A 26768-nucleotide genomic window follows, 5' to 3' on the forward strand; every position below is an offset into this window, starting at 1 on the left:
CTGAACCTACAGAACCTATATTATTTTTGTGTACCGTTCAGCTATGTATTTCTGTATTTCTTGAATGCACACAGAAAATCAACCATACACCAGACTATGCTGGGAGCTGGAGGTGAATGAGACAGCCCCTATATTGTAGGGAAGTCAGAATCTAAGGAGGGCAGCCAAGTAGTTCTGTTCTTCACACTGATTTCTGAGATCTGGTGACAATAGTAAGACAAAGGTGAACTGACTGATAGGCGGCTGTGGTTCGAGGCCACATGCATGAAGGACCCTGAAGACAGCAGAGCTTCCTTAAGATCATCTCTGCATCTTTCACCCACTCGTCTCCCGCCCCCCTGCACCACTAAGGCACTGCTGTCCAAGAGAATCACATGAGATGAGAGCACAATCAGGCGACAGCACACATGCAAACCTCAGAAGCAGTTTTAAATTGTCTGGTAGACATGCTGAAAAAAGGAAAAGGAAAAAGAAAACATAGTTTTAATAAAATATTTTCTTCAACTCAATACAGCCAAAATATTACCTTTTCAACATGGAAACAATATAAAAATTATCAGTGAGATAATTCCCATGTTTTCTCCCTCCCCCTATCCATGCTAACACATATCACTTTGGACTGATCACATTTCAAGGGCTGTCACCTCACGTGGCCAGTAGCTAGCATATGGACAGCACAGTTTTATGTGGCCAGTAGCTAGCATACGAACAGCACAGTTCTAAGAGACTCTGTAGAATGCAAACGTGAGCTATTCACTAAATCTCATAGTGAGAGAGTGAATTCTGAGGAATCTTCAAAAGTACAGAAATGTCCACAGTTTGCTATAGACTTCCTGTGAAAGCAGAGATTCCCAGAGCTGCCCTGCAATGAAACAGGTGAAGATAAGTTAGGGCTGGCTTGGTCACCAGATATTCTGCTTCCTGTTCTTAATCTCTGGCTTAGTCAGTCAGTTCAGTTGCTCTGTCGTGACCAACTCTTTTTGACCCCATGTACTGAGGCACGCCAGGCTTCCCTGTCCATCACCAACTCCCAGAGCTTGCTCAAACTCATGTCCATCGAGTCGGTGATGCCATCCAACCATCTCATCCTCTGTCGTCCCCTTCTCTTCCTGCCTTCAATCTTTCCCAGCATCAAGGTCTTTTCCAATGAGTCAGTTCTTCACATCAGGTGGCCAAAAGTATTGGAACTTCAGCTTCAGCATCAGTTCTTCCAGTGAATATTCAGGACTGATTTTCTTTAGAATTAACTGGTTGGATCTCCTTGCAGTCCAAGGGACTCTCAAGAGTCTTCTCCAACACCACAGTTCAAAAGCATCAATTCTTTAGTGCTCAGCTTTCTTTATAGTCCAACTCTTACATCCATACATGACTACTGGAAAAAAAATCTCTGGCTCAGTGGAAAGGATTCACTACTTAGGCCACAAAGACCAGATTTCTTCTTTCCAGTCTATCTTGGTCTTGGTACTGGCCTAAGAAGGAGCTGTTTGCTGAGGGTGCTGACTCAACGCACTTCAGCACACTATCTTTCCCTTAAAGGCCCACGTTGCTCATAGGCCCCTGGGAGAAGAGTGGACAAACTTACACTTAAACTAAATCCCTCAGTACTTGGTAAGTAAAGAATACCAGTGTAAAGACTCAGCAGTGCTCCTCTAGATGAGATCCGCAAACCTCTTCAAGGGCCCTTTCAGGCCTAATTTGCCTGTTGTTGCTGTTGTTGAGTCGCTAAGTCATGTCTGACTCTTTTGTGACCCCATGGGCTATAGCCCATCAGGCTTCTCTATCCAGGGGATTTCCCAGGCAAGAATACTGGAATGGGTAGCCATTTCCTTCTCCAGGAGATCTTCCCAACCCAGGGATCCAACCCATGTCTTCTGCATTGGCAGGCCGATTCTTTACCGCTGAGCCACCGGGGAAGCCCGAACTTGCCAGTAACTCCTGGTATTTAGGGATCCTCTGGTTCTTAGCAGGCAGAACTTGACCCATCTCCCTGTTAGGTTCTGACTTTCTCTTCTCCCCCCAGCTCTCTCCTTTTTAATCCAATCACCTTTCCAAATGTCCTTTTCTCCACATCACTATGAAGTTTTCTCAGATCTTTCTCCACCAGATTTTCTTTCCTGTTACTCATTGTTTCCTTTATCTTTCTGTCTCTGACGTCATTATTTCTTATACCTGGCATGCAATCATATTTATACTTAATATCGTTGTCCTGGATGGTTCTTTCTCAAAATCAGATTCTCTAAGTCTTCAGTGATGTATTTATTTGATACACAGTCAAATATTATGATATCCCTTCCTTGCCAGGAAGGAAATTTATAAATAAATTGTCCCAAGTGGTCATTGGTTAAAATAAAGAGGTGAACCCAGTGATTTTTGACCCTCGCTGATTCTTTCTACAAAGGCAGGAAGGACTTGCAGAGGCCAGTCGAATCATGGAAAGCCAGTGAGACAAGACAAAACGTGTCTGAAGTCGCTTCTTTGGTTTAACATCCCAATCCTGCTTCCTCCCAGCCTTCTTCCAATCGATCAGAGAGTGGTGCCCCACTGGTGGAAGGAGGAGGTGTGGATAGGGCACAGTGTCCAATTTTAGAATTTCTACCTCTGCAATGCAACTTAGGAACAGCAGTAGGTATAACAACATCTCTGGTCTCACCCCAGCCCCAGACCTCTGTCAGTTTCTTAACTGTGTTCACCAAGTCACATCATGATCCTGGAGTTTCCTTCAGAAATATGATAAATTCCAGCTCAATCATATCACTGCTTTAAAGTCAGACAAAAACCTTTTGGGACTGCAGAGTCACAGCAAGAACAAAGCTGTACAGGCCGGGACACCCTGACACAGAGGAAGATGGCAGGAAATCCTCTGACGTCACAGACCAAGGAGGGGACCTCGTCACTGCCAAAGAGAATTCATCTCTCGGAATAACACAGCTTCAGATTTAAATCGAATGAAAAAAAGGAATGATCTAAAAAGACTCCTTTCTAAAATCGCTATGCAGCTTATTACACAATTTATGCCATTTTCTATTCCTATATCATGTTTTTCACTTCTCCTAATAATACATGTATCATTTTCTCTTTAAAGAACACAAGCATGAATCACAGTGGCTTTTGTTGGATTAATTGATTTGTCTTCTTTTTTTCCCAGAAGTTTCGATACCAATCCTCAGTTTCTAGTCTGGCCAGCTGAATGGAACGAAGTAGTCCACAAGCAGGGGATCCAAGCCCAGGGATGGCCTCTACACCAACTCTCCGGACTGGAGAGGACCCTGCACTGGGCATGAGAGTGCTCTGCATCTGATCACTAAGTCTACCCCAAAGAGGAGCCCCAGTTAAGTCCTGAACTCACACAACCCCAAGCAGACCAGAAACCCCAGAGCTATATCCAAATGGTATTCCAATCCTAGTGGGGTTTTAGGAAATCGCTGAGACCCCTGAAATAATGAACAGGTATAAAAGAAGAAGGTAAATGGAGAAGGCAGCGGTAGAGAGTGAGATGGTTAGATAGCATCACCGACTCAAAGGACATGAACTTGAACAAACTCTGGGAGATACTGGAGGACACAGAAGCCTGGCATGCTGCAGTCCATGGGGTCACAAAGAGTCCGACACAACTTAGCAACTGAACAACCACCACCACAGAATAAGAAAATTAATTGCCATTTCATATCACAAATGTCTTAGCAGGAAGGTGACAAGTATGAACTACAAGCTCCTCTGATTTGCTTAGCACCTGGGGAGGGGCTGAGTACACACAGCAGGCCTGGGATGAAGTTTTGTAGCTAAAGCAAGAAAGAACTAGATTACACAAGCAAGAAAGAGCTAGACTGTGTGAAAGGAACCTGGAGACTTTGGAGCCACTTGAGAGTTAGGCAGTGAGCAGGAAAAGATGGAAGGGGGAGGCATGGGTCTGGAAGATGCTGTGCTGCTGGGGACCTGCTGGGCCAGAGAAGGCAGGGGTGAGTTCCACTTGCAGTGGCTAAGGAGAGCCTAGAAACAAGGAAAGCAGTGCTCTGTAGGAAGTGGGGTGAACCACCCTAATGTAAGGCCCTCCTGTGCTCTGGTATGCTCAGTCACTCAATCGTGTCCGACTCCTTGCGACCCCATGGACTATAGCCTGCCAGGCTCCTCTGTCCATGGAGATTCTCCAGGCAACAGTACTGGAGTGGGTTGCCACGCCCTCCTCCAGGGGATCTTCCCAACCTAGGGGTCGAACCCAGGTCTCCTTCATTGCAGGTGGATTCTTTACCATCTGAGCCACTAGAGAAACCCAAGAATAAGTGGGTAGCTTATTCCTTCTCCAGGGGATCTTTCTGACCCAGCAATCGAACTGGGGTTTCCTGCATTGCAGGCAGATTCTCTATCAGCTGCTGCTGCTGCTAAGTCACTTCAGTCGTGTCCGACTCTGTGCGACCCCAGAGATGGCAGCCCACCAGGCTCCCCCGTCCCTGGGATTCTCCAGGCAAGAACACTGGAGTGGGTTGCCATTTCCTTCTCCAGTGCATGAAAGTGAAAAGTGAAAGTGAAGTCGCTCAGTCGTGTCCGATTCTTAGCGACCCCGTGGACTGCAGCCCACTAGGCTCCTCCATCCATGGGATTTTCCAGGCAAGAGTACTGGAGTGGGGTGCCATTGCCTTCTCTCCTCTATCAGCTGAGCTCTCTCCAAATTTTCCACACAGTCCAGGACATGCACATGCCTTCTGGGGGTGGGGAGTTGGGCGGTGGGGGTGGAATCTTCTAGAATCTGAGGACAGGACCACATTGCACATCAGAATCAACGTGATAAAGAGCAGGGACCACAGGTGTGGGAGGGCAGCATGACCACAGACTGAACGCACTGTGGAAAGTAAACGTTTCCGACACGCTTTGAAGATAGAACCCTCAGGCATCGTCAGAAACCTTCAGAAGGGTCTGCTCTTCCACAGCAGGAACTGTGTGCTTTTTGGACCTAAAGAATCAGAGTCAGCCCTGTTGCTGTTCCTGGTTGCAGAGAAGTGCAGGCTGGGGACGTGCTTGTGCTTTTCTTTGGAGAAGGATCCAAAGCTTTTTAACCAGTTTTCAAAGCAGTCCATGTACAAAAGGAGGAACAGCTCCAAATAAGTTAAGAGTCACTGTTTTGGAGAGGTCAACTCTATAAATGATTTTTTTTTTTAATCTGAGTACACTTAACCAGGATGGAAAACACCGTAAAATCGAGTGGAAAGAGTCTGAAGGAGAAGTGAAAGACTAAAGTCCTCTTTCTGGCTCTGCCATTAGGTAGCTGGGCCCCAGCAGGCCCCCTCCCTCCCACCTAGTGAGAAAAGCCAAATAATTATCCTCACTTTTACCTCACAGAGTTGTAACGAGGATCCAATAAAATGACAGATGTCTGTGCACTTTCTACAGTACACAGAGCAACACAATATATTATTAAAGCTAATGTGGCATTAGATCTGCTAACCAAATACCAGAATAGTAAGTACAAAAATGACCTTAGTGAAAATATTTTTACAATTCAATCATGGACATTATCCCCCTCTTCTTGCCATAATAAATAAAGGCATCCGACTTTAAAGGATATTTTTATCATTCATCTGACTTTTGGAGTTTCACCGTGTTCTAGCCTCGCTGTACAAGTTCTGTTTGTGACTCTTGCTCCCTACTGCTTTGCTCCTCTGTGGGTGCATGCCGAATTTGTGCAATCGCAAAGGAAGCTTTGCAGTTTTTTTCTATGCATGGCAATAAGCATGACATTCGATCTTACATAGGGATTAAGTCATTCATGAGCGGAGCCCAAAGGGAAGAACGGCTCCAAAATAACAACCAGCCTTGCTGGTACTACAACATTCAGAAATTCATAGTCACTTCTGCTACAGTTATAATTTGTAGTCTGTCTGGCACTGAGAAATCTAACTGCAGTCTCTGTGGTTTAAATAAAATGTATCTACAGTAACTTGGAGCCATGTTTTAAAATGTTCCATGTTATTTTAGTTCAAGGACAAACTTTTAAAATTAAAAGAAAACTTTGGTTTTAATTATAGATTAAAAGTGAAAGTTTTTTGGTTTTTTTTTAAGGAATGCTATGGAGTCCCAGTTTTGGAGAAAACAATTGAAATTAGTTCTAAGGTAACAATCTTTATTAATATAGGAAGCTGAGAGCACACACTCACACACAAAGACAACATTTTTGTGGTTTTTAATCTATGATAGTCACAGTTCATCTACTCAGTATTATATTTTCCAGTGATTTCAGTTGTATTTTATGACCAGGATGCAATATTTTAACAGGCACTACTGCTGAAACAATGACAGAACTAATAAAAGGCAGTTGATAGTGTTGTCTAACTTTAAATTTCAGAAAACCCTAGTAGAACCTAAATTTATAAAACACAGAAGTTGAGTTACATTGTTCATACAACAAAAGGATTCACTGCCGGATTGTTTTAAAATACCAAGTATCTGTGCTGGCCTTAAAATCTGATTTAATTTAAATCTAATATTTTTAGAATGTATCTATCTAAAAATTCAAGGCACAAGTTTATTATACTCTGTGGATTGATACAGAGTGGCCTAAAATAGAAGCTCTAAGTCAAGTGCACCAGCAGGAGCAGTAAGTAAATGCTTAGACCCCAGGCTCCAGGCAAGGGCTTCCCACTTCATGCCCTCGGCTCTTTTGGGCCACTCAGGATGCTACAGGAAGGAATCTGGTTGCAGTCTGCTTATTTTCTCAACTGATGCTCTGCTCCTTTCAAGGTAACATCTCCCTCTACCCCATCAACTTTGTTCTGTGATTGTTTTTGGACTCTGTAGCTTAAGGCATGGTGCTTCCAGTAGTCATGTAAGGATGTGAGAGTTGGACCATAAAGAAGGCTGAGTGCCAAAGAACTGATGCTTTCTGAACTGTGATGTTGGAAAAGATTCTTGAAAGTCCCTTGGACTGCAAGGAGATCCAACCAGTCCATCCTAAAGGGAACCAACCTTGAATATTCATTGGAAGGACTGATGCTGAAGCTAAAGTTCCAATACTTTGGCCACCTGATTCTAAGAGCTGACTCACTGGAAAAGACCCCGATGCTGGGGAGATTGAGGGCAAGAGGAGAAGGGAGTGACAGAGGATGAGATGGTTGGACATCATCACCGACTCAATGAACATGAGTTTGAGCAAGCTACGATGGTGAAGGACAGGGAAGCCTGGCGTGGGGTCACAGAGTCAGACACAACTGAATGACTTAACAACAGCAAGTTTTGTGTTCTCTCATCCTCAAAATAAGGATTGTAACACATGTATCATAGAATCACTCCAGGGACTAAAGTAACACATGCAGGTGGAGCACAATGCAGGCACAGAGTGAGTGCTCAGTAAACTGCAGCTATTCTCAGTAAGTGCAGACCATAGGGAACTCTCCAGCCATCAGCCTTAGACATACCCTGTCAATTGTCTGATGCCTGTCTGCATGTTATAGATAAGAGGTATGTACCCTTCAGGGAAGCAAGACTAACCGAAGGTATAAAGAGAATACATATGCGTGTTTCTTTGTGCTTATATGTAAATAATTATGTAAATTTTAACTAATTTACTTAGACAAGATTTGATTACTCAGTTTACAGATTATCCATACCCAAAGCATTTACAGCAATATCTTTCTTATACTTTATAATTAACGGATCACACTAACGATGACGCTTGTTGTCCAAACATTTGAGGTTGAAGAGGCAAAACCTCATTCAAATCCCCCTGCTATGTGATCTCTGCTGGGATAAGCAGAATTCTGCCCCCCATAACTTTCCCCTTTAGTGTCACATCTGTGAATGTGCTATGTTATTCATTAAAAGTGACTTTGCAGATGGAACTAAGATTACCCATCAGCTGATGTTAAATGAAGGGTGGGCTCAATGTAATCACACGAGCCCCTTAAACTCAGAGCTTTTTCCTGGTTGGGGCCACAGAGCAGAGGCAGAGCAATTCAAGCTTTTGGAGGATTGGGCATACTGTTGCTGGTTTGAAAATACAGGGACCGGAGAGAAGGAATGGTGCAGCTTCTAGAGGCTGAGATGTGAGGGGCAGGACCTCAGTCCTACAGCCAGAGGGAAATGAATTCTGCCAGCTGCCTAAATAAGCTTGAGTAGGTTCTTCCCCAGAGCCACCAGGTAAGAATCCAGTATGACCAAAACCTTGATGTCAGCCTAGTGAGACTCTGAGCAGAGCATTCAGCCATGCTGCATCAGACTGTCCACTGAAATAATATATAATAATATTTATTATATAATAATTTATAATAATATTTGTTTTAAGTTGCTAAGCTTGTTAAGCAGCAATGCTGCTGCTGCTGCTGCTAAGTCGCGTCAGTCGTGTCGGACTCTGTGCGACCCCAGAGATGGCAGCCCACCAGGCTCCCCCGTCCCTGGGATTCTCCAGGCAAGAACACTGGAGTGAGTTGCCATTTCCTTCTCCAATGCATGAAAGTGAAAAAATAAAGTGAACTCGCTCAGTCGTGTCCGACTCTTAGCGACCCCATGGACTGCAGCCCACCAAGCCCCTCCGTCCACGGGATTTTCCAGGCAAGAGTACTGGAGGGGGGGGTGCCATCGCCTTACCAAAATATAAGCATATGATTTACAACCACAGTCATCACTTTTGAACCTGTGATGGTTATTTAACTAAAAAACAGCACACTCCATCCCTAACCGTGACACAGAAGCTGCCATTTCTGCCAATGGATGTGCTGTGATTTCAGGCTAGTCTTCTGACATTTCTCTGTCTGTCTTAGTTTCAGGGGCCTCACTTAACACTTTCTGAAAATAACTGCTTGGATCTGTACCTGCTCATGTAGCATCTCTAGCAGAGGGTGTGCAGGGTCATTGAAGAGAAACCACGTGGTGCTCTTAACCTCATCCTCACTGGGAGGATTCTAGTACTTCTGTGGATGTGCCAAAGCATCAGTACATCGTTCAGGGAAAGAACTCCTCTTCCCCCAGGAAAACAGACACCGAACAGATCATGAGCAAGGGACTCTGGGAACGTTAGACATTCCAGCAAGAGATGGTGCTGCTCTCAGAATGATATTGGCAACAGCGGCCCATTTTGAACTCATTAGTGTTTAATCAGCACAGTGTCCACATGCTGACAGCTGGACAATCAAGCATATCCTTAAGGGAAGAAAGAAACCTCATAGAAAAGTATTCTGTGGTCAGTCTACCGCTGCCCAGAGACAGAAATATGGTGAAATATCCATCAACTGAGCCACAGTTGAACAAACCGGGAAAGAATCTGGACAGCAGAGCCCTGAGCAAAGACAAGGGACTTCACTGTTAAAACAGAGAGAAGAAAAGAGACGGAAGCAGGGAGACAGGGAGAATAGCAGGAGGAAGGAAGGAAAGATGGAAGAAGAAATAAGAGAAAAAAGAAAGAAGAAAGGAAAGAAAGATGTTAGAGGAAAGACAAGATATTTAGACATTATTCAAATAACTTGAACATTTAAATTTCAATATGTACTTTTTTAATGTATTTTTAGGGGCTTCCCTGGTAGCTCAGAGGTTAAAGCGTCTGCCTGCAATGCGGGACATCTGGGTTCGATCCCTGGGTCGGGAAGATCCCCTGGAGAAGGAAATGGCAACCCACTCCAGTATTCTTGCCTGGAGAATCCCATGGATGGAGGAGCCTGGTGGGCCACAGTCCACGGGGTCACAAAGAGTCGGACACAACTGAGCAACTTCACTTCACTTCACTTCCCATGTCATTACTTTATTTTGATAAATAATTTTAATTAAATACATTTGTACCACTAGCTAAAAATCATTAAAGTAACTGAAGTATGAGAGGGGAAAAATAATATAAAGCAAATTTAATGCTCCATTGATACTTTGCTAGAAGGAAAGATTGGCAAAAATGAATGGAATTCTTAGCTTCCTGTTTTTACTTAAAAATTCCCAACAGTACTCGCTCAAACAAAGAACTTAAGTTTTCCACTGGAAGGACAAAAAGAAAAGTTAGTTCCAGCATGTCCTGCCACATGCTTCACTTCAGAGACTTCAGAGTAAAATGGTATTGATTTGGGTTCTAATCACATTTCAAAAGTGCAGTATTTATTAGGTGCATGACCGTCAAGTACCACTATATCATAGTGTTATAATTAGAGGCCTTTTTTAAAAACTACATTGTATTTAGTGCTTTATTTCAAAAAATAGTTGATGGAAAGTCTTTCCCATCATAACATGTCATGTTTTTGTACATGAAATCCATCAGGAATTTTCCAGGAGTTCCCACATTCCACTCTGCACACAATTTCCTTTGATTTTCAGAATTGATGCCTAATTCTGAATGTATGCAAATTCCCAGTAAAACAGAAACAAAGGAAACATCTCTTATGATAAAATCATTTACTGGAAGTCTGTGCTAGAGTTCCCTTTAAGATGGTATACTGACTAAGCTTGATTTACTTCTCTCTCAAAACCCCATTAAAATCACAGACTGTAAATTTAAAACCAAATGAATGCCTAGCAGTCCTCAAAAACAATAAAGGGTACCATCGCCAAATCAGAAGAGTTGAGAAATTCATGGAAGATGAAATGCATGTGGCATCTAGTGGGTGGGGAAATTCAAACAGAACCACAACTCAAACCATGTGGAGGGCAAGACCGTGGCGGAGCATGAGCTGCTGCTCCCAGCAGGGCATAGAAGATATTCCAAGTCACAGAGTAAGTGGGTCAGGGCTCCTGAGGGTTACCAGTCAAAGGACAGCTAAGGGAAGAGCTAGGCCATGCTGCCTTCCTGAGTCTGGGGTGGGGGTGCAGGGCGGGGGGATCCGGCCCAGGACACAGCTTCTGCAAATGTTCTTTACACAAGGTAATTGTTGTTTAGTCACTCAGTCGTGTCAATTCTTTCACGACCCCATGGCCTGTAGCCCGCCAGGTTCCTCTGTCCATGGAGTTTCCCAGGCAAGAATACTGGAGTGGGTTGCCATTTCCTTCTCCAGGGGACCTTCCTGACCTAGGGATCGAACCCACGTTTCCTGTGTCTGCTGCATTGCAAGTGGATTCTTTACCTACTGAGGCATCAGGGAAGTCCTTACACAAAGCAGGAAACCTCTGTAAAGAGGGTGCCTGGCATGAAGGCCATAGAGACAGGCAGAGCAGAGACCCTGGCAACTTCTGATCAACGTGGGATCATGGCTGCTGTGAAGAAGGAGTAATAAGAAAAAAAGATGTTCTTGGAAAACAAAAATGAGATACTACAATGAGAACTGCAATAGGTTGATTAATAAACTGGAAGTGGTAAAGGTGAAGGTTATGTTAGTGACCGGGAGGAAAAAGCTGAGGAAACTGTTCATAAAATAAAGAAGAAAGATGAAAAATGTGAGAGGAAAAGGAGAGGACCAAGAATACCAGGCCAAGATCATTTCACAGGTGAATTCCTTCAAACCCTCAAGGTACCAGAAAGAGCTAATCCATGCTTCATTTTAACTTTTTGGAGTAGAAAAAGATGAAATACTTTCCAGCTCATTCCACAATATCAGTGTGACTCTAACCTCAAAACTGTTCAAGGAGAGCGTTAGAAAAAGATAAAATTACAGACAAACCTCACTTGAGAATTTTGATATAAAATTACTAAGTAAAACGCTAATAAACTAAATCCAGAAATCTCTTTAAAAGAACAACATATCTTGATGGAACAGAACTTTTCCTAAGAATTCAAGGCCATTTGAACTCTAAGAAATTTAAATAGATTAAAGGTGGACAACTAGATGATGCTCTTAAAAAATGTGGAAAAGCATTTGATAAAAGGAGCAACCTGTTTAGTTACATGGGCAGGGGATTCCTTATCAAATAATCTAGGAATGGAAAGAGAATCCCTTAACATGACAAAGTGATCATATCAGAAGCTTGCTGTGAAAATTATACTTGAAGGTAAAATATAAGGAAAATTCCCTTTAGTGTCTGTCATCACTGCTATTACTCAACACTGTTTTAGAAAACTTGGTCAGTGTGATGCAATACCTGGAAGATGGAAGAAAGGGAAAGCTGGGAGGAAATAAAAACCTGAAACTGTTACTCTCTGAAAGTTATATATGTTTGTGTGTCTTGACAATTCAACTGGATATAAGAAAAATATACAAAATCCAACAGATTTTTAGGATATCTAGTGATGACTATTATAAAATGTAACGGACAAGTCATTCACAATAGAAACAATAAGAGTAACAAAAGATCCTATAATTAACTTAATGAGAAATATGCAGACCCTATGTAAAGGAAAACTACAAAAACGTGTTGAGCGTCATGAAAGATGCTCATAATAAATAGAGAAATAAACCATATGCCTGAGTGGGAAGACCTGACACAATAAAGATATTAAATTCTGTGCTATCCTAATTTCCAATGGGATTTTTTTAAGTAGAACTTGTCAAACGTCTTCCAAAGTCCAACTAGAAAAGTACATTCAATAGTCTAGACGAGAATACTTTGAAAAAAGTGAACATAAAGTAGACACAGCCTGCCAGACGTCAACATGTACAGCAAAGCCACAGTCGTGAAAGCAGTGTGCTACTGACAGAGGAGCAGCTTTTAGGTTTGACGGTATTCAGTACAGTCTAGCGGAGAAGGCGATGGAACCAGACTCCAGTACTCTTGCCCGGAAAATCCCATGGACGGAGGAGCCTGGTGGGCTGCAGTCCATGGGGTCGCTAAGAGTCGGACACGACCGAGCGACTTCACTTTCACTTTTCGCTTTCACGCATTGGAGAAGGAAATGGCAACCCACTCCAGTGTTCTTGCCTGGAGAATCCCAGGGACAGGGGAGCCTGGTGGGCTGCCGTCTATGGGGTCGCACAGAGTTGGACACAACTGAAGCGATCTAGCAGCAGCAGCAGTACAGTCTAGAAACAGACACACACATAAGGGAAGCACCGCAAATCAGTAAGGAGCAGTGGATGCACTCAGGGTGTCCTGCTAGGACAACTGGCTATTAATGTGGGAAAAAAATCAGATCTTTAGCTCATACCATTTATAAAAACACTTTAGGTAGATTATAAACATAAAAGTGAAAGTGTTAGTCGCTCAGTCCTGACTCTTTGCAACCCCATAGACTGTAGCCCACCAGGCTCCTCTGTCCAAGAAATTATCCAGGCAAGAATACTGGAGTGGGTTGCCATTCCCCTCTCCAAGGGATCTTCAAACCTGGGTCTCCTGCACTACAGGCAGATTCTTTACCGACTGAGCCCCCAGGGAAGCCTGATTATGAGCATATAAGTGTACAAATAAAATAATACAAGCAGTAGAAGTAACTGGAAGCAAACTTTTATAAAATTAGGAGTCTTCCTAAAACGACACAGATAGAACCCCTGCAGATTTAACAAGGGTCCCTCGCCTACCTCCTGGCCCAGCACCTGGGCAGATGGTCTACCTGTCACCGGTGCGCTGACCCCTGCTGGGCTCCCTAATACTCCTGCGAGATGTTCCCCTTGTTGCTCAGAGCCTAGGTTCTGTTTCTAACAGAGATAATACGGTCTGTATTTAACTATGACTTTCAGTAAACTGTGGGCTCCCTTCTCTCCCTAAAAATGTCACAGGATCTCAGATGATCAAGGGTAATAAGGTAATTCCCTGGAGAAGGAAATGGAAACCCACTTCAATATTCTTGCCTGGGAAATCCCATGGACAGAGGAGCCTGGCAGGCTACAGTCCATGGGACCGCAAAGAGGCGGACACAACTGAGAGACTAAACAACAACAACAAAAAGGTACTTATGGATTATCTTGTCATAAGCCCTCATTTTACAGCTAAAGGAACCAAGGCCCTTGGAGCACATTATCAATTGCTAGCAGTTCTGGGTGAATATGGAGAGCCTAATGTCTAAGGCGATGCCATAACTTTCTATGGCTAAATCTACCCGATTTCAGGTCGGGTAAGAAGGGAGGCTGGAGAGAAATTTGGGGCATAGTAAAGTCATTTTCCAAACTACAGATGAAGCAGCAGATATTTCGGAGAAGGTGATGGCACCCCACTCCAGTACTCTTGCCTAGAAAATCCCATGGACGAAGGAGCCTGGTAGGCTGCAGTCCATGGGGTCGCAAAGAGTCAGACATGACTGAGCGACTTCACTTTCACTTTTCACTTTCATGCATTGGAGAAGGAAATGGCAACCCACTCCAGTGTTCTTGTCTGGAGAATCCCAGGGACAGGGGAGCCTGGTGGGCTGCTGTCTTTGGGGTCGCACAGAGTCGGACATGACTGAAGTGACTTAGCAGCAGCAAAATATACATTGAACTGGTCATGCTTCCACTGGGCGTCGACCCGGAGCTTTATACTATCGTTTTAATTAAAGCACCAGAGAGAGTGAGGTCAAACACAGATCATTTACCTTTCTGCTTCTTCTCTGAGTTTCCTATTAGCGTTTCACCAAGTGTGTGTAGGGGGGTGGGGATTAGGAATGGTATTTGGGGGTTGGTAATATGTCATGAAATCATAAAGTTGAGCTTTTTTTATATTTTCCTAATGAGAGAAAAGTTATTCTAACTATAAACTAAAAGTTTTACTGCTTCAATCATAGTAACCATGAAATAGAACTCAAACACCTTTCAAGATAGTTGAGAATGACTATTCCAGATGATTTACGTTTATACTTTTTAAAGCACATTTTAAGGAAAAAAAAAATCCTGGAAGAAAAAAGTACACAGGTTAGATAAATTGGAGGTCCCATGGGTCATGAGTAAATCTGAATTGGTGCCATAATTTCTGAAAAGGTCTAAAGTAAAGGAACCCAGGAGACACAGTAAAAACCACAACAAAACCAATTGCACTACTGACAAAGTTGTGAAAAAACTCCTTGATCCAGCTGGAGACATTTAGCAGCCCCGGAGAGGAGAAAAGGAAGAAAAAATACAGCGAGACGAAATGCAACCAAGACGATTAAGGAAGATGCAAAACAATGATAACATTCGGCCTCGGCTGCAAACCAGGGAAGGCTGGTGGTTCTCAAGCAGCCATTTAGCTCTGTGCTGGGCGAAGACATCACAGCAAAGGCACTTGGCACCAAGCGACTTCTGGTCGGGAGTTTACGTTTAGAAATGTAAGACCCAGTAACATCTAAGGAATTCTTGTTCTTGCCAGACAGCCACCCTCTTGCCCCAAAGCCATGTGACAAATGATCCCGAATACCACTCTGCCTTTTACGCATCTGCTGTCTAAATCAGTGCAGAAACTGGAAGCAGCGACTCTGAATTTTGGCCTCAGCAAAAGGGTACATTTTAGTGTCATAATGACAGTCTTGGCAGAACAGGGTCTTCTTCCTTGCAGTGTCTCTGCCATACTGAGAGCTCTGTCCATCGTAACCTGCATCTGGCTCGAGAGAGGGACCATCAGTTCTCAATTTCAAATGCAGGGGCGATGGTGTGGGAGCTTGAGAGCAACTGTTTCTTGGAAATTCCACTTTATGAATGGTTGTCTCCAACTTTCAGCACTTTAAAAAGGTTTCCTTTTCATCTGCGTTGTTTTTCCATTTTAATTTTATCTCACCAAATGAGTCCTCTCAACATCACTGTTTTAAAATGTTATTCTCTTCATTTAAAAGAAGCTCAATCAAAGGCAGAACTGCTTTATACAATGGTGCTCAAAAAGGAACACAGTCTTTGTGTCAAAGATGTCCATCGTGGTCCCTCTATCCAAGCACTGAGTCAGTGGGCAAGAGGCTGCTCTAACCCCATCGCAGCCCAGGGGTTGTGGAAGATGCCACACAAACTCACAGGGCCATCCGGCCACACAGCAAGGTGCTGCCCAAACCTGGGGCCTGGTGATATCTACACTGCAATTCAGCTTTTCCCACACTCACATAGTGGAGTGTCTTACCTGAGGGAAAGCTGCAGGTGAACCTGACCCCAAAGCACCTTAGTGTTATCTTTGCACTTCAGCGTCCTACTGGCCTGACGGAAAAAAGACTCAACACTGTGAGGAGCCAATGAGTGACGTCACTGCTAAGCTGAGTCCAATCTAACTTCCCAAACCATCTCCAATTGGATTGTTGGTATCTCTCCCATGTGTTTCAGACCACTTTCAGGTAACGAGGCAAGGTCTTTAGGGTAGACCCATGACAGAGGACTTTTTCAAAAGCCTCTTTGTTTTCCGAACTGTGTTTAATTCTACTGCTATGACTGCTACACACACACACACACACACACACACACACCCCCCCCCCCCCCCCCAAGAGACTTCTGCCCCACAGCAGGGACCACTAGAGATCTTCTACAAACCATTTCTCTTCTCGGAGCAACACAGCATAAACCCTAGGTACCAGATGTCTATTACAGTCTACTATCTACCAACATGTGTGAAGACCTTTCCACTGCAGCCATTAAAACAGACAAGTTTCTGATTGAAGCCCGTGTGCCTAGAGCCTGTGCTCCAGAAAAAAACCCACTGCAAAGAAAAGCCTGTGCACCTCGACGAAGAACAGCCCCCTCTTGCCACAACTCAAGAAAGCCCTCACAGCAACAAAGACCCAATACAGCCAAAAGTAAATAAATAAATTAAAAAAACAAAAAAAGAATCAGGGAAAGGAAGGTAGCAATAAGAGACCTAAGCTATCAAAAAAGATGAGTTTTTTAAAAATGCACAACCATCTATCCTAAATTCTGAAAAGTTCAACACTAAAGACATGATTTTAAAAATAAAATTCAATTAATTGAAATAGCCAAAAGCCATAGACGTACGGTACCAATCATCAGGATCACATTTCCAAGCAACGCGACCACCTGCATACAAAACCTCAGCCATCTCAGTGCTCAGCGTAGAACCCAAAGCGATGTCCTAATCTGCAAATTAAGGGATTGAACTGGAAGACCCTTTAAAGTTCACTGCTGAATTTATAAAAATCCTTGACCATTTTCCTCTTTAGTAAGATGAAAATAAGACAAATTGGGTAACGAAGAAAAGAAAGGTTCATTACACAGCTGCCATTTAAACATGCCATCCTTCATTTAAACTGAAAACCATGAACAATTCAAATGTGAAAAAAATTGAACAAAGTGAACAAAATTATTATTACTTTTCTTCCTCAAAAACCACAATTATAGATAATATAATGTCTAATAGAAAACAAGAACAAAATTTAAAAGTACCCAAATTCTGGGCTAGAAGAAAACACGTATTTATTCTGAGTGAAAATTCTGTTACATCAACAAGACAAATTTTGACATAAAAAAATACCTGTTTAATTTTAGAAACAAAGTCGGGAGGCAGAAGGGAAAAACTAACTGTGACTCACCAAAAAAGAAAGAAAGAAAAAAAAAAAAGAAACCACTTCCATGTTCATTAAACAGAATGTCTTGTTATTTTCACAGACAGTAAAAACTTTTTGACATCCTTCTCAGTCCCAGGCTGGAGAGGTGTCAACAGATCTTATTTGGTCTTGTCAGTGTGTAAAGAGTTTACAAACCTGACTAAATTTAGAATTAGCAGGAGTTAGGCACTTATATTCCTTATACACAGAAGAAGGGGGAAAAAGGTCCTTTTATGCCAGCTTTGAGTTTGGCTTGAGTTTTTATGACTTATTTAGAAGCCCTAGGGAATGAAAAGAGTCTCTTAATGGAAACACTGACACAGTATTAAATGCAGTGACATGAACCAGCACTTCTATGAAACGACACCAGGTGTGACTGACCACTGCAAGTCTGAAATGCACAGAGTGTCAGAAAATCAATTACCATAGACGGAATGCCAGGAGACAGTCCTGCCAAAATACAGGGGATACCCCCACAGAATCAAAAGGTAACGCTGATGAACTTGTTTTTAACAGGAAAATAGGTAAAAATGTATGAGATCTATAGTCTTACATGTGGAGGACAGAGAAAATGTAAAATTTCTACATAGACTTTCTCCAATTTCACCTTAGGATTAAAAACAGTCATTCTTAAAAAGCCAAAGAAGTCATGTCAACCCTGACAGTGAATGGGACAGAAGAGTTTAAATCACTGGATCTAAATCTGCACTGTGTTTCTTAAATCTCACCCACAATGTGACGACCTAGATAAGTAAACAATAGATACCATTACTTAATGAAGTCAAATCCATAAAACTTCCTTTTCTATTTGCCTGTCTGCTACACTTTTTTATTCTTCAGTGGATTTTTTTAAACTGCTAAACTTTTCCACTTATCATCCTTACATTTTCCTGAAAGTCACTCTTTTAACTTGAAAATTGGTTTCATTTTATACTTTCTAAGTTTTTGTTTCAACTCTCTTAAACATCTCGTAGTTCTAAGCTTCATTCTGTTTAGTTTTTTCCACGAGCTTTAACTTTCTCTGCGTTTGCCTATTTTTAAAATCCATTTAAACATATTTGGGACCATTTTCTTTCCCTTGTCATGTTCACAGACACAGATCAACATGTACATACGTACGTTACAATGTCTTTGGTGATTTAAGAGGCAGACAGATGAAATCATGAAAACACTAACTCATTCACTTAAGAAAAGAGTTCCGGAGCAAATATGTGAGACACACTGTATTAAGTGCTAGGGGGACAATAAAAAGGAATAAAATACTATTTCAGGGCATTCGAGGGCTTTTAATACACACAAATCGGTGAGTATCAGCACAAAAGGAGAGAGACCATACAGCTGCACTCCAGGAAGCCTTCTCTCTACAGTCATACAAATTTGAAAACAATGTTGCCATCATTCTAAGGCTCCACTTGGAGAAAACGATATCAGATCAGATCAGATCAGTCGCTCAGTCGTGTCCGACTCTTTGCGACCGTATAAAAGGACAAAAAAATAGACAGCTCCAACACAGCCCTAAAAAAGGTGTACATTTTCTCAATGAAGCTGCTATGCATTTTCAATTTGTTTGTAAACCAGGCTGTTGAATGGGGTTGCTAAGTCTTAACATCTGCATATAGACTTTTTCCGGCTCTCACATGATACTGTGAAATGAAAATATCTCCTGCCATATCAATAAATGAGAAATGTCACAGACATCAGTAATTTCTGGCCTTCAAATGTGAATGAGGCCTCCCAAAACTGCGATCCAGCGGATGCTGCCAGGCACCACAGTGATTGCTGAGGGGCTGGGGAAATGCAAGAAGTATGGTGAAGAAGGAAACAGGACTGATCCAGATACATGAGGTGCATATATGAAAGCAATGAATTCAGTGAGCCCAGAGGCTTGCATCTTCGCATACATAGTAAGCTCCGTAACTTTATGCCTGATTTTTGATGTTCAGATGGCCTGTTCCCTTTGTTGAAAACGTGTATGTAGTCTGTCATCCCTCCTGCCTCCTTGGAGCAGTTTTCTCAGAGCTACTGAAATGGGCTCGAGTCCTAAACATTCCCAGCAAATAAAACAACACTACATTCAGGTTGTGACTATGTATTTTTTTAGTCGACAATACCAAATAACAAACAAAGAAAAGTGAATGAAAAACTAACCCCTGAAGGAGCTTATGCCAAACTGCTTACGCCAAAGCTTGTTCTCTTTTTCTATTTTTGTCTGCCACGAATCTCTTAGCCCTTTAATATTTAAGGGCTTTTAAGCAGCTTCATTTAAATTTTGCAAGAAGAAAATTTACTTTCAAAAGTCAAGCTAATGTGCTACTTCAGAAATAATCCAAGTGAATGTGTTTTGCCATTGTCATCACTGATAAATATTTAAACATCTACAGTGTTCATAATATCATGCTTAAATTTTTATAATTCTATCCCAAGCCTCCCCAAAGGTCAGAATTTCTATAAGCCTCATTTCAAAGGTTACTGCTCTGGAATAAGTAATTAGGAAAGACCCTTTATAAAAAGGTTATCAGAAAAACACTGTTCAAAGGTGTCAGGAGCAAGTTTAGTGTGGAAGCATATAAAAAGCAACAGGAGGAGGAGTTTAGGGAAGACGTGGGGGTGCTGAGACACAACCCACAGGCTGTGTCTCATCCTGTATGTCCAGAGGAACAGAAAATTCTATCTTTTTAAAAATCAGTCCTGAAATTTCTATCTGGAAATTTCACTTCGGTGGAAAACCTCATTTCCAGATGGTATCTGATAGGTGAGGTATTATTGTAGTAAAAGACACAAGACAGAAAAAAAAATTTGGATAACCTTTCAAGTATCCTTTAAATGTCACTAACTGGGCTGGTGACAGAGGGTTTTATTATTCTCTGCTGGAGCACATCAACAGTCATTTGCATGCCAGGAAAAGAATGTCTGGAATCATCCAACAGGGCTGAGCTTAATCTTTCACTAAAAACAAGGAAGTGACAAGCATAAAAAGGGAAATAAAAGAAGATGAAAGTATCCAAAGTCGACTTACTGGTCAACAAAATTCCAGAGAAAATAGCTAGGACACAGAAACCCACGCCATCCTTAAGAGTAAAGCCTTCTCTCAGCTCCCATGAGGCTTTTTTTAAGCTACCCCCCAAACACCTGAAATTGATGAAACAAATCAAGCGTCGTCATTCAGTGTTCAAAAAGATCTGGCAGGCAGTTCTTTAAATCTTTCCCTCTGCTTCATTTAAGCTATGATTTTTTCGACAAGCAGCCCAGCATAAAACCCAGGACTCTGGAGAGCCTGGAGTGTTTTTGATAAGTGACGTGAATGCCTGAAGGATACCTCGTACGTGTCTCAGAAGTGCACTGTGAAGTCAGTGGTTGAGAACGGAGACTGCCATTTCTCCAAAGAAATGATGCTATATAGATTACAGTTAAATCCCAGGTTAATCCAATGGTTTAGTCAACTCATGAGCATCCCTATGTTTTACTATGGAAAATACCAGCTTAATTTCTAAAGTACACGAGTATGCAGGAAGAGAGTGAAAAAATAACATTTCCACCACCACCCCCACTCCCCACCTACTGGGGTCATCGTTAGCCAAGAACAAAATTTGGAAATGGCATTTAGCCTTGTGTCCTCACAGATTTACTTTCTGCTGCTTCGTTTGTCTTTCCCCAGTAACCAAAATCCCTAGTTCCCTCATTTTGCAGGCCATTCAAATGGACATTTCCTCCCAAAGACTCTGGTTTACGGAATAAATGATTTATTTCTTCTTTCCATCAAAATCTCCATTGCTTCAGGGATATTCACCTTCATCAAGTGGAGGGAAAGCTAATCTGGTTAATTCACACTAATACAGAAAAGAGTTCTCTCCACCAGTATGTTTTTGCTATACCAGATGTGTATAATTAAGAGGGATTTCAGGCAGTTTAGTAAGATGAAGTGGAAACATTCAGGCTTTAGGGAGCAGAGTAAATTTATGAATTACATACTGGGGAGGTACTGGGGCTCAGAGAGTAATCATTAGCATGTACTAGCCATTTATAAGCTGATCACTTGTGAACTGCGAAAAGGAATAGCAGGATAGGAACCTGTCTGCATGCCAGCAACAGAGCAGGGAGGTTCACACATTTTATTTCAAGAAGTGCCTGTCCTTCCCCTCATCAAGCATACTTCTTAGAAGTGACTCCTCTCTTCTTCACTGAAGAAGGAGATTTAACAGGCTTGGTTTGGAGGGTAAATTAAACTCGAATCCAAGTTAGGAAAGGCTCTATGGAGGACGCCCTCTGGAAGATGCTACAGATGTTCATAGATGGTTCCATTTTGAGAAACTCAACTACTGAGTCAAGAGGAATGGAGGTGGGCATGAAGCTACAGCCCTTATCCTGATGTCTCTGAGAGCAGACCCATCTAAGGACTAGAGACCTGGAGGACAGTTTGCAATGGGAAGTTACTCCACCCAATATCTGAAAATTACCATTGGAATGGCAACCCGCTCCAGTATCCTTGCCTGGAGAATTCCATGGACAGAGGAGCCTGGTTACAGTCCATGGGGTTACAAAGAATTGGACACGACTGAGTGGCTAACCGGAGAAGGCAATGGCAACCCACTCCAGTACTCTTGCCTGGCAAATCCCATGGAGGAGGAGCCTGGTAAACTGCAGTCCATGGGGTCGCTAGGAGTCGGACACGACTGAGCGACTTCACTTTCACTTTTCACTTTCATGCACTGGAGGAGGAAATGGCAACCCAGGGAAGGGGATGCCTGGTGGGCTGCCGTCTCTGGGGTCGCAGAGAGTCAGACACGACTGAAGCGACGCAGCAGCAGCAGCAGCAGAGTGACTAACACTTAACCTAACATGATGAAGAGGACTGTAATTTTAATTTAGATGATTTCATTGAACAGATGAGACCGACTGACTAGATTTTCTTGCATATTACTTAATTCTATTTAGAAGGAATAACCTTAATAATTCTGGTCAATTCTATGTTATGATTGCTGCTATCAGAATACATGTATATGTGTGTGTGTGTGTGTGAGAGAGAGAGAGAGAGAGCGCTCAGTCATGTCTGACTCTTTGCGGCCCCATGAACTGTACTGCCCACCAGGTTCCTCTGTCCATGGAATTTTCCAGGCAAGAATACTGGAGTGGGTTGCCACTTTTTTCTCCAGGGGACGTTTCCAACCCAGGGATCTAACCCGCATGTCTTTTGTCTTCTGCATTGGCAGGCGGGTTCTTTACCAGCAGAGCTACCAGGGAACCCGTCAGAATACTTATTGATAGCCTGCTATGCCCTTGAAAAAATATCTTTTCTTTCTACATGATGTGGTAGATTGCAGATTACAGAGAAATATTTAATATCTACATAAAACTTAAATGTTTGTATCTACTTGGATGGTGTCTAGTAATATCTTCAATTAGGATTACTGCTTTATGATCTCCCAGACTTCTCCCTCCTAGAATTTAACAAGGGAAATGAAATTCAGTGATTACCCTTCCAAAACCCAACTCTTTCTTTCACTTGGCTTTTTGCCTCCTTATACTTAATGAAATGCATCATGAGATTGCAGCTGTCTTACAAAAATGGGTGGAAGAAATGGATACAATTTCTAAGCACAGATAAACCAATAAATTGTATTTAAAGGTGATCAATCTCTTAGCAGTCTTAGAAATTTGCTGTTAAGGTGAGGAAAAAAGATATAATCAGAAAGAACTGAAGAAATTCGGAACAAGCCTGTGTGCCAGGGAAAACCAAAGCAGTTTCTCAGAAAGTATTTATTGAAATTCCCTGTTCTACTACTCATGCATGACTGCTAACCCAGCGACAACTGCAGCAACATTGTCAGTTTTCACAGAAGACAGTCATTTGGTGTTTTGGTCTGAAATTTAGTAGACCAGTCTTAGACCAACAGCTCTTGCTTCATTTTCCATCCACAAACTCTACAATTTTATTCTGTTCTTTTAAAGCTTATACACATGCAAGAGAAACCAGAAGCTTACGTGTCTAGGCTGTGATCTCATTGCTTGCATAACTAAAAGATAGGTTTTTATTTAAAAATAGAATTTGGCAAATGAATAGTCCATAACCCGAACCAAGTGCATCTGGAATGCTTTAATAAAAATAAATGGCCAGGCTATTTCACTTTGAAAAGCATCGCCTGTACAGGATGTTAGTCCCTCTCTGATTTTAAATTTTGTCACTTTTGAAAAGAGCTTGCATTTTCAGAAGACCCACACACGCTGGGGAAATTTCACAGGCACATGACCTTATTTTTACTGGGCAACATAAATTTATGAGAAAAAGAAAAAAAATTTTTAAAGAACAGATCTCAATTACCCCACCTCATTCAACTGTAATTTTTATTGTTTTTATCTTTCTTGTCTTGTCCATACACACTTGTCATATTCAGGGCATCCTCAATTAAAAATTTTCCACTTAACAGTAGATGATTATCAATATTTCCCACATTGTTTCATAGTCAGTATCAGTACCACAAATAAAAATTTTGACTTTATGCTGTCTTCATCTGGTTTGAGGTTAGGAAAACATTTACATTTTTAAAAATTGAGATACTTCCCATGTTTTTATATGTTCCAGAAACATATACAAAGCATAGGAATTAATTATTTCTTTAAAGTTTGAAAAAGAAATCCAATGGCTTTATCAAGCATTTGGGAACTGAGTTTACTAAAAACCATAATTTTTCCTGCATTAGCAGTCATTTAAAAGTTTTCTTACTATGAAATAACAATTTGTGTGGATAATAGCAATTCAATTCATCCATACATTTGCATACACCTATACTGTCAAGCGATTGTGTATAGTACTTTATAATAATTTTTAAAAATATTATTTTAATCAAAAATATGTTGATTGCTATATCCTCTTTCTCACTTCCAACTTTAATTTGAGTTAATTTTTGCTTATTTCTTTTACTACTGACTTCGAAGAGCCAACTCTTGATTTATTTACCTGTTTTTCAGTCTTTATTTTACCATTTTTTGTTTTCTGTTTATTCCTTTTTCAATTATCTGTACTTGAATGACATGATTTTTTTTTTTCCTTTTTCTGAAAATAAACATTCTGAATTACAAGTTCTGGTCTGGCCACATCAGTTAGGTATTAACAGATAGTTTGAACTTTTTTGTTTTTGGCTAAATTATCTTTTATTGTATATTTTACTTCTTTCTAGACACAATTATTACTTACAAGCCTATGTATTTCTGAGTGTCTGGAGATGTTTTAATCATCAGAATTGGAAATACAAACAGAAAATGAGATTAAGTCATTAAAAATGTATTGCGACATCTTCTGAATCCTCATAGTGTATCTTGTACATATTTGTAGACACTTGAAAATCAGATGACTAAATAACCTTAAGGATATATTCAGCAGACCAACTTTAAATGTCTTTATAAAGCTCTATTGTTTATATATCAAGGTTCTTGATATTATAATGACTAAGGGTAGTAGTACATGCATAGTATTTAGCATAGAACCTAGTATATCAAAAATATTCAATTAGTGACTGGTGACAACATGTGTAATAATAACAGTAACAGCAGTCTAGCAGTAATTACATTCCTCGGACCTCTGGTGCAGGCTCAGCTGCACTGCTGATCTATAGAAGAGTCACTAGCAGTCTGTTCTTTGTCTGGGCTTTCTTATCTGTGACATAATACGGCTGAACTCCATGCTTCCTGAAGTTAATTCACAGGGTAACATTTCTAAATCTTACTGCCTGGCATTTTCAGGACATGGACTCTACCCGTACCAGATGTAGGACACACACAATCCTTTGTCCTGAAGCAAACTTGCTCAAACACTCTTTACATGCAAAGCTTTGGGGGAATTGAAGTCAAGACAGAAAATTTTACCAAGCTTGCCACTCCATCTGAAAGCTGAGGACAGGTAGAAATTGATTCATTTTTTCTGAACTAAAAGTAAAGATTTCAAAGCTATTTATCAGCCCTACTTGTGCTTTTCAGAAATAAAAGTAAGATTTCCAAAGCAATTTAAGCCACTTTTCCTTCACAAACATCTCGCCACCCATGCTAGTTTATATTCTTTTTCCATCAATATAAGCAATCAAAGAATTTAAGAGAAAAGATAGAATATAAAATATTTGCATGGCTAATTATGATCTGGGACATTCCTCCATTATAATTTATTCTTAAAGCCAACATTTATCTCCTCTAAGTAGGTTTATTGCTAAGATTGAAGATCTTCATTGAGGATGAAAACTTCCCTGTAGACCATCATCTGCTAACAAGCGTATCTGCTAATGAAGAACAAAATGAAAGGTTTCAAATCGAATTATGGGCCACATGTGCAAATCTGATGCGCAGGCTATAAAAATTCTGTCTTGACATCTGTAGAAAGAAGGCCCTCTGCTGCAGCCTTCATTCTGTTTAAACAAGGTTATCACGAAAAGCACAGACTTACCTGTGCGGTAGACAAAGTTGCCTTCCGTTTCTGATGACGAGGGAGATACCAACTCCTCCTCAAACTCATTGGAACTAAAAGATCCCGAATGGTTTCTTTGCCTTGTCTTTCCCATCATGGCCGCATTTGTGACCATGACGTGTCTCAAAGAGTCGTTAAGGTAACGATTCAACAAGCTGCTCTTGTATTTGGGGGGCGATACGTAGTCCTCACTGGCTCGTGACTCTGGCCGTACTCCAGCCTTTATGACTGAGCTCTCACTTTTAATTACGGGATGGTGAACTGGATTATTATAGCCTCCGTCATTCATGTGGTTTCGTGGAGGGTTTTCTCCATCTAAGAAGGAAAATACCACTAGGTAGTTCTTACATGTACTTTTCCCCAGACACCCAATTGTTATATTTAATGATTTAAAATATACATATAAGAAGAATATTTAAAGTGTGTAAAGTTATCTTTGATATTTAAGATTAATTTTTAGGCAAAGAAAAGCAGGAATCTAAGTAATTTCTCCCTTTGGTATTTTAATGTTAATAAACTTCACAGAAAATATTATTCTGACACATGATAAATCTATGAACAAGAGGAAACAGCCGTAATCTGGTTGGTCATTTATAGTATTATAAAAGTCAAGTTATCCTGTGCAATAAAAAAGAACCATTATGACAGCATTATGTTTTGTGGGATCAACCTTAGAAATAGGAATTGTGGTGAATGACTCCTTACAGAGGCAGAGTAAAGAAAGCAAGATAAAAATATTAACAAACCTTCAGAACAGGAGTCATCACTGCTCACACTGAGCCGCTCAGCATTCCCTTGAACATACTTGTTGTATAACTTTATTCTTAAGGCCCAGCTTAAATCTGGCTGTCGAACAGTATTCTTAAGCCGACGTCTTGCATTAGCAAACCAATTTGACACCTAAAAAGGTTTTATTTCTCAGTTAACACAACATAAAAAATTATCCATCATACAGTTACTTTCCCAGAAAGGACCTAAGCCTCTCTCATAATCTCTGATTATTACATATTCTCAGACATAACAGTACTGGAATTCATATCTGTTCATTCATTCATTCAACAAATGTGCTAAGCCCTT

At 41.3% G+C, this 26768-nt stretch overlaps 1 protein-coding gene across 7 annotated transcripts in view; it reads right to left on the reverse strand.

Moving 5' to 3' along the window:
* MKX (mohawk homeobox) overlaps positions 1 to 26768 on the reverse strand; it is a 71556-nt gene that overhangs the window by 30396 nt on the left and 14392 nt on the right. For 5 of the 7 annotated variants that reach the window (XM_027559705.1, XM_027559704.1, XM_027559707.1 and 2 more), the window contains exons 4-5: positions 26438 to 26591; positions 25671 to 26006 (exon numbers count right to left, since the gene is read on the reverse strand). In XM_027559705.1, coding sequence (XP_027415506.1) covers positions 25671 to 26006; positions 26438 to 26591 — 490 coding nt within the window. Of the gene's footprint in view, positions 1 to 24262; positions 25507 to 25670; positions 26007 to 26437; positions 26592 to 26768 lie in introns of those variants that run through there. The other 2 variants (XM_027559711.1, XM_027559710.1) reach the window with 2 other exon arrangements.

This window comes from Bos indicus x Bos taurus, chromosome 13, assembly GCF_003369695.1.
Source record: "Bos indicus x Bos taurus breed Angus x Brahman F1 hybrid chromosome 13, Bos_hybrid_MaternalHap_v2.0, whole genome shotgun sequence".
Lineage (NCBI taxonomy): Eukaryota > Metazoa > Chordata > Mammalia > Artiodactyla > Bovidae > Bos > Bos indicus x Bos taurus.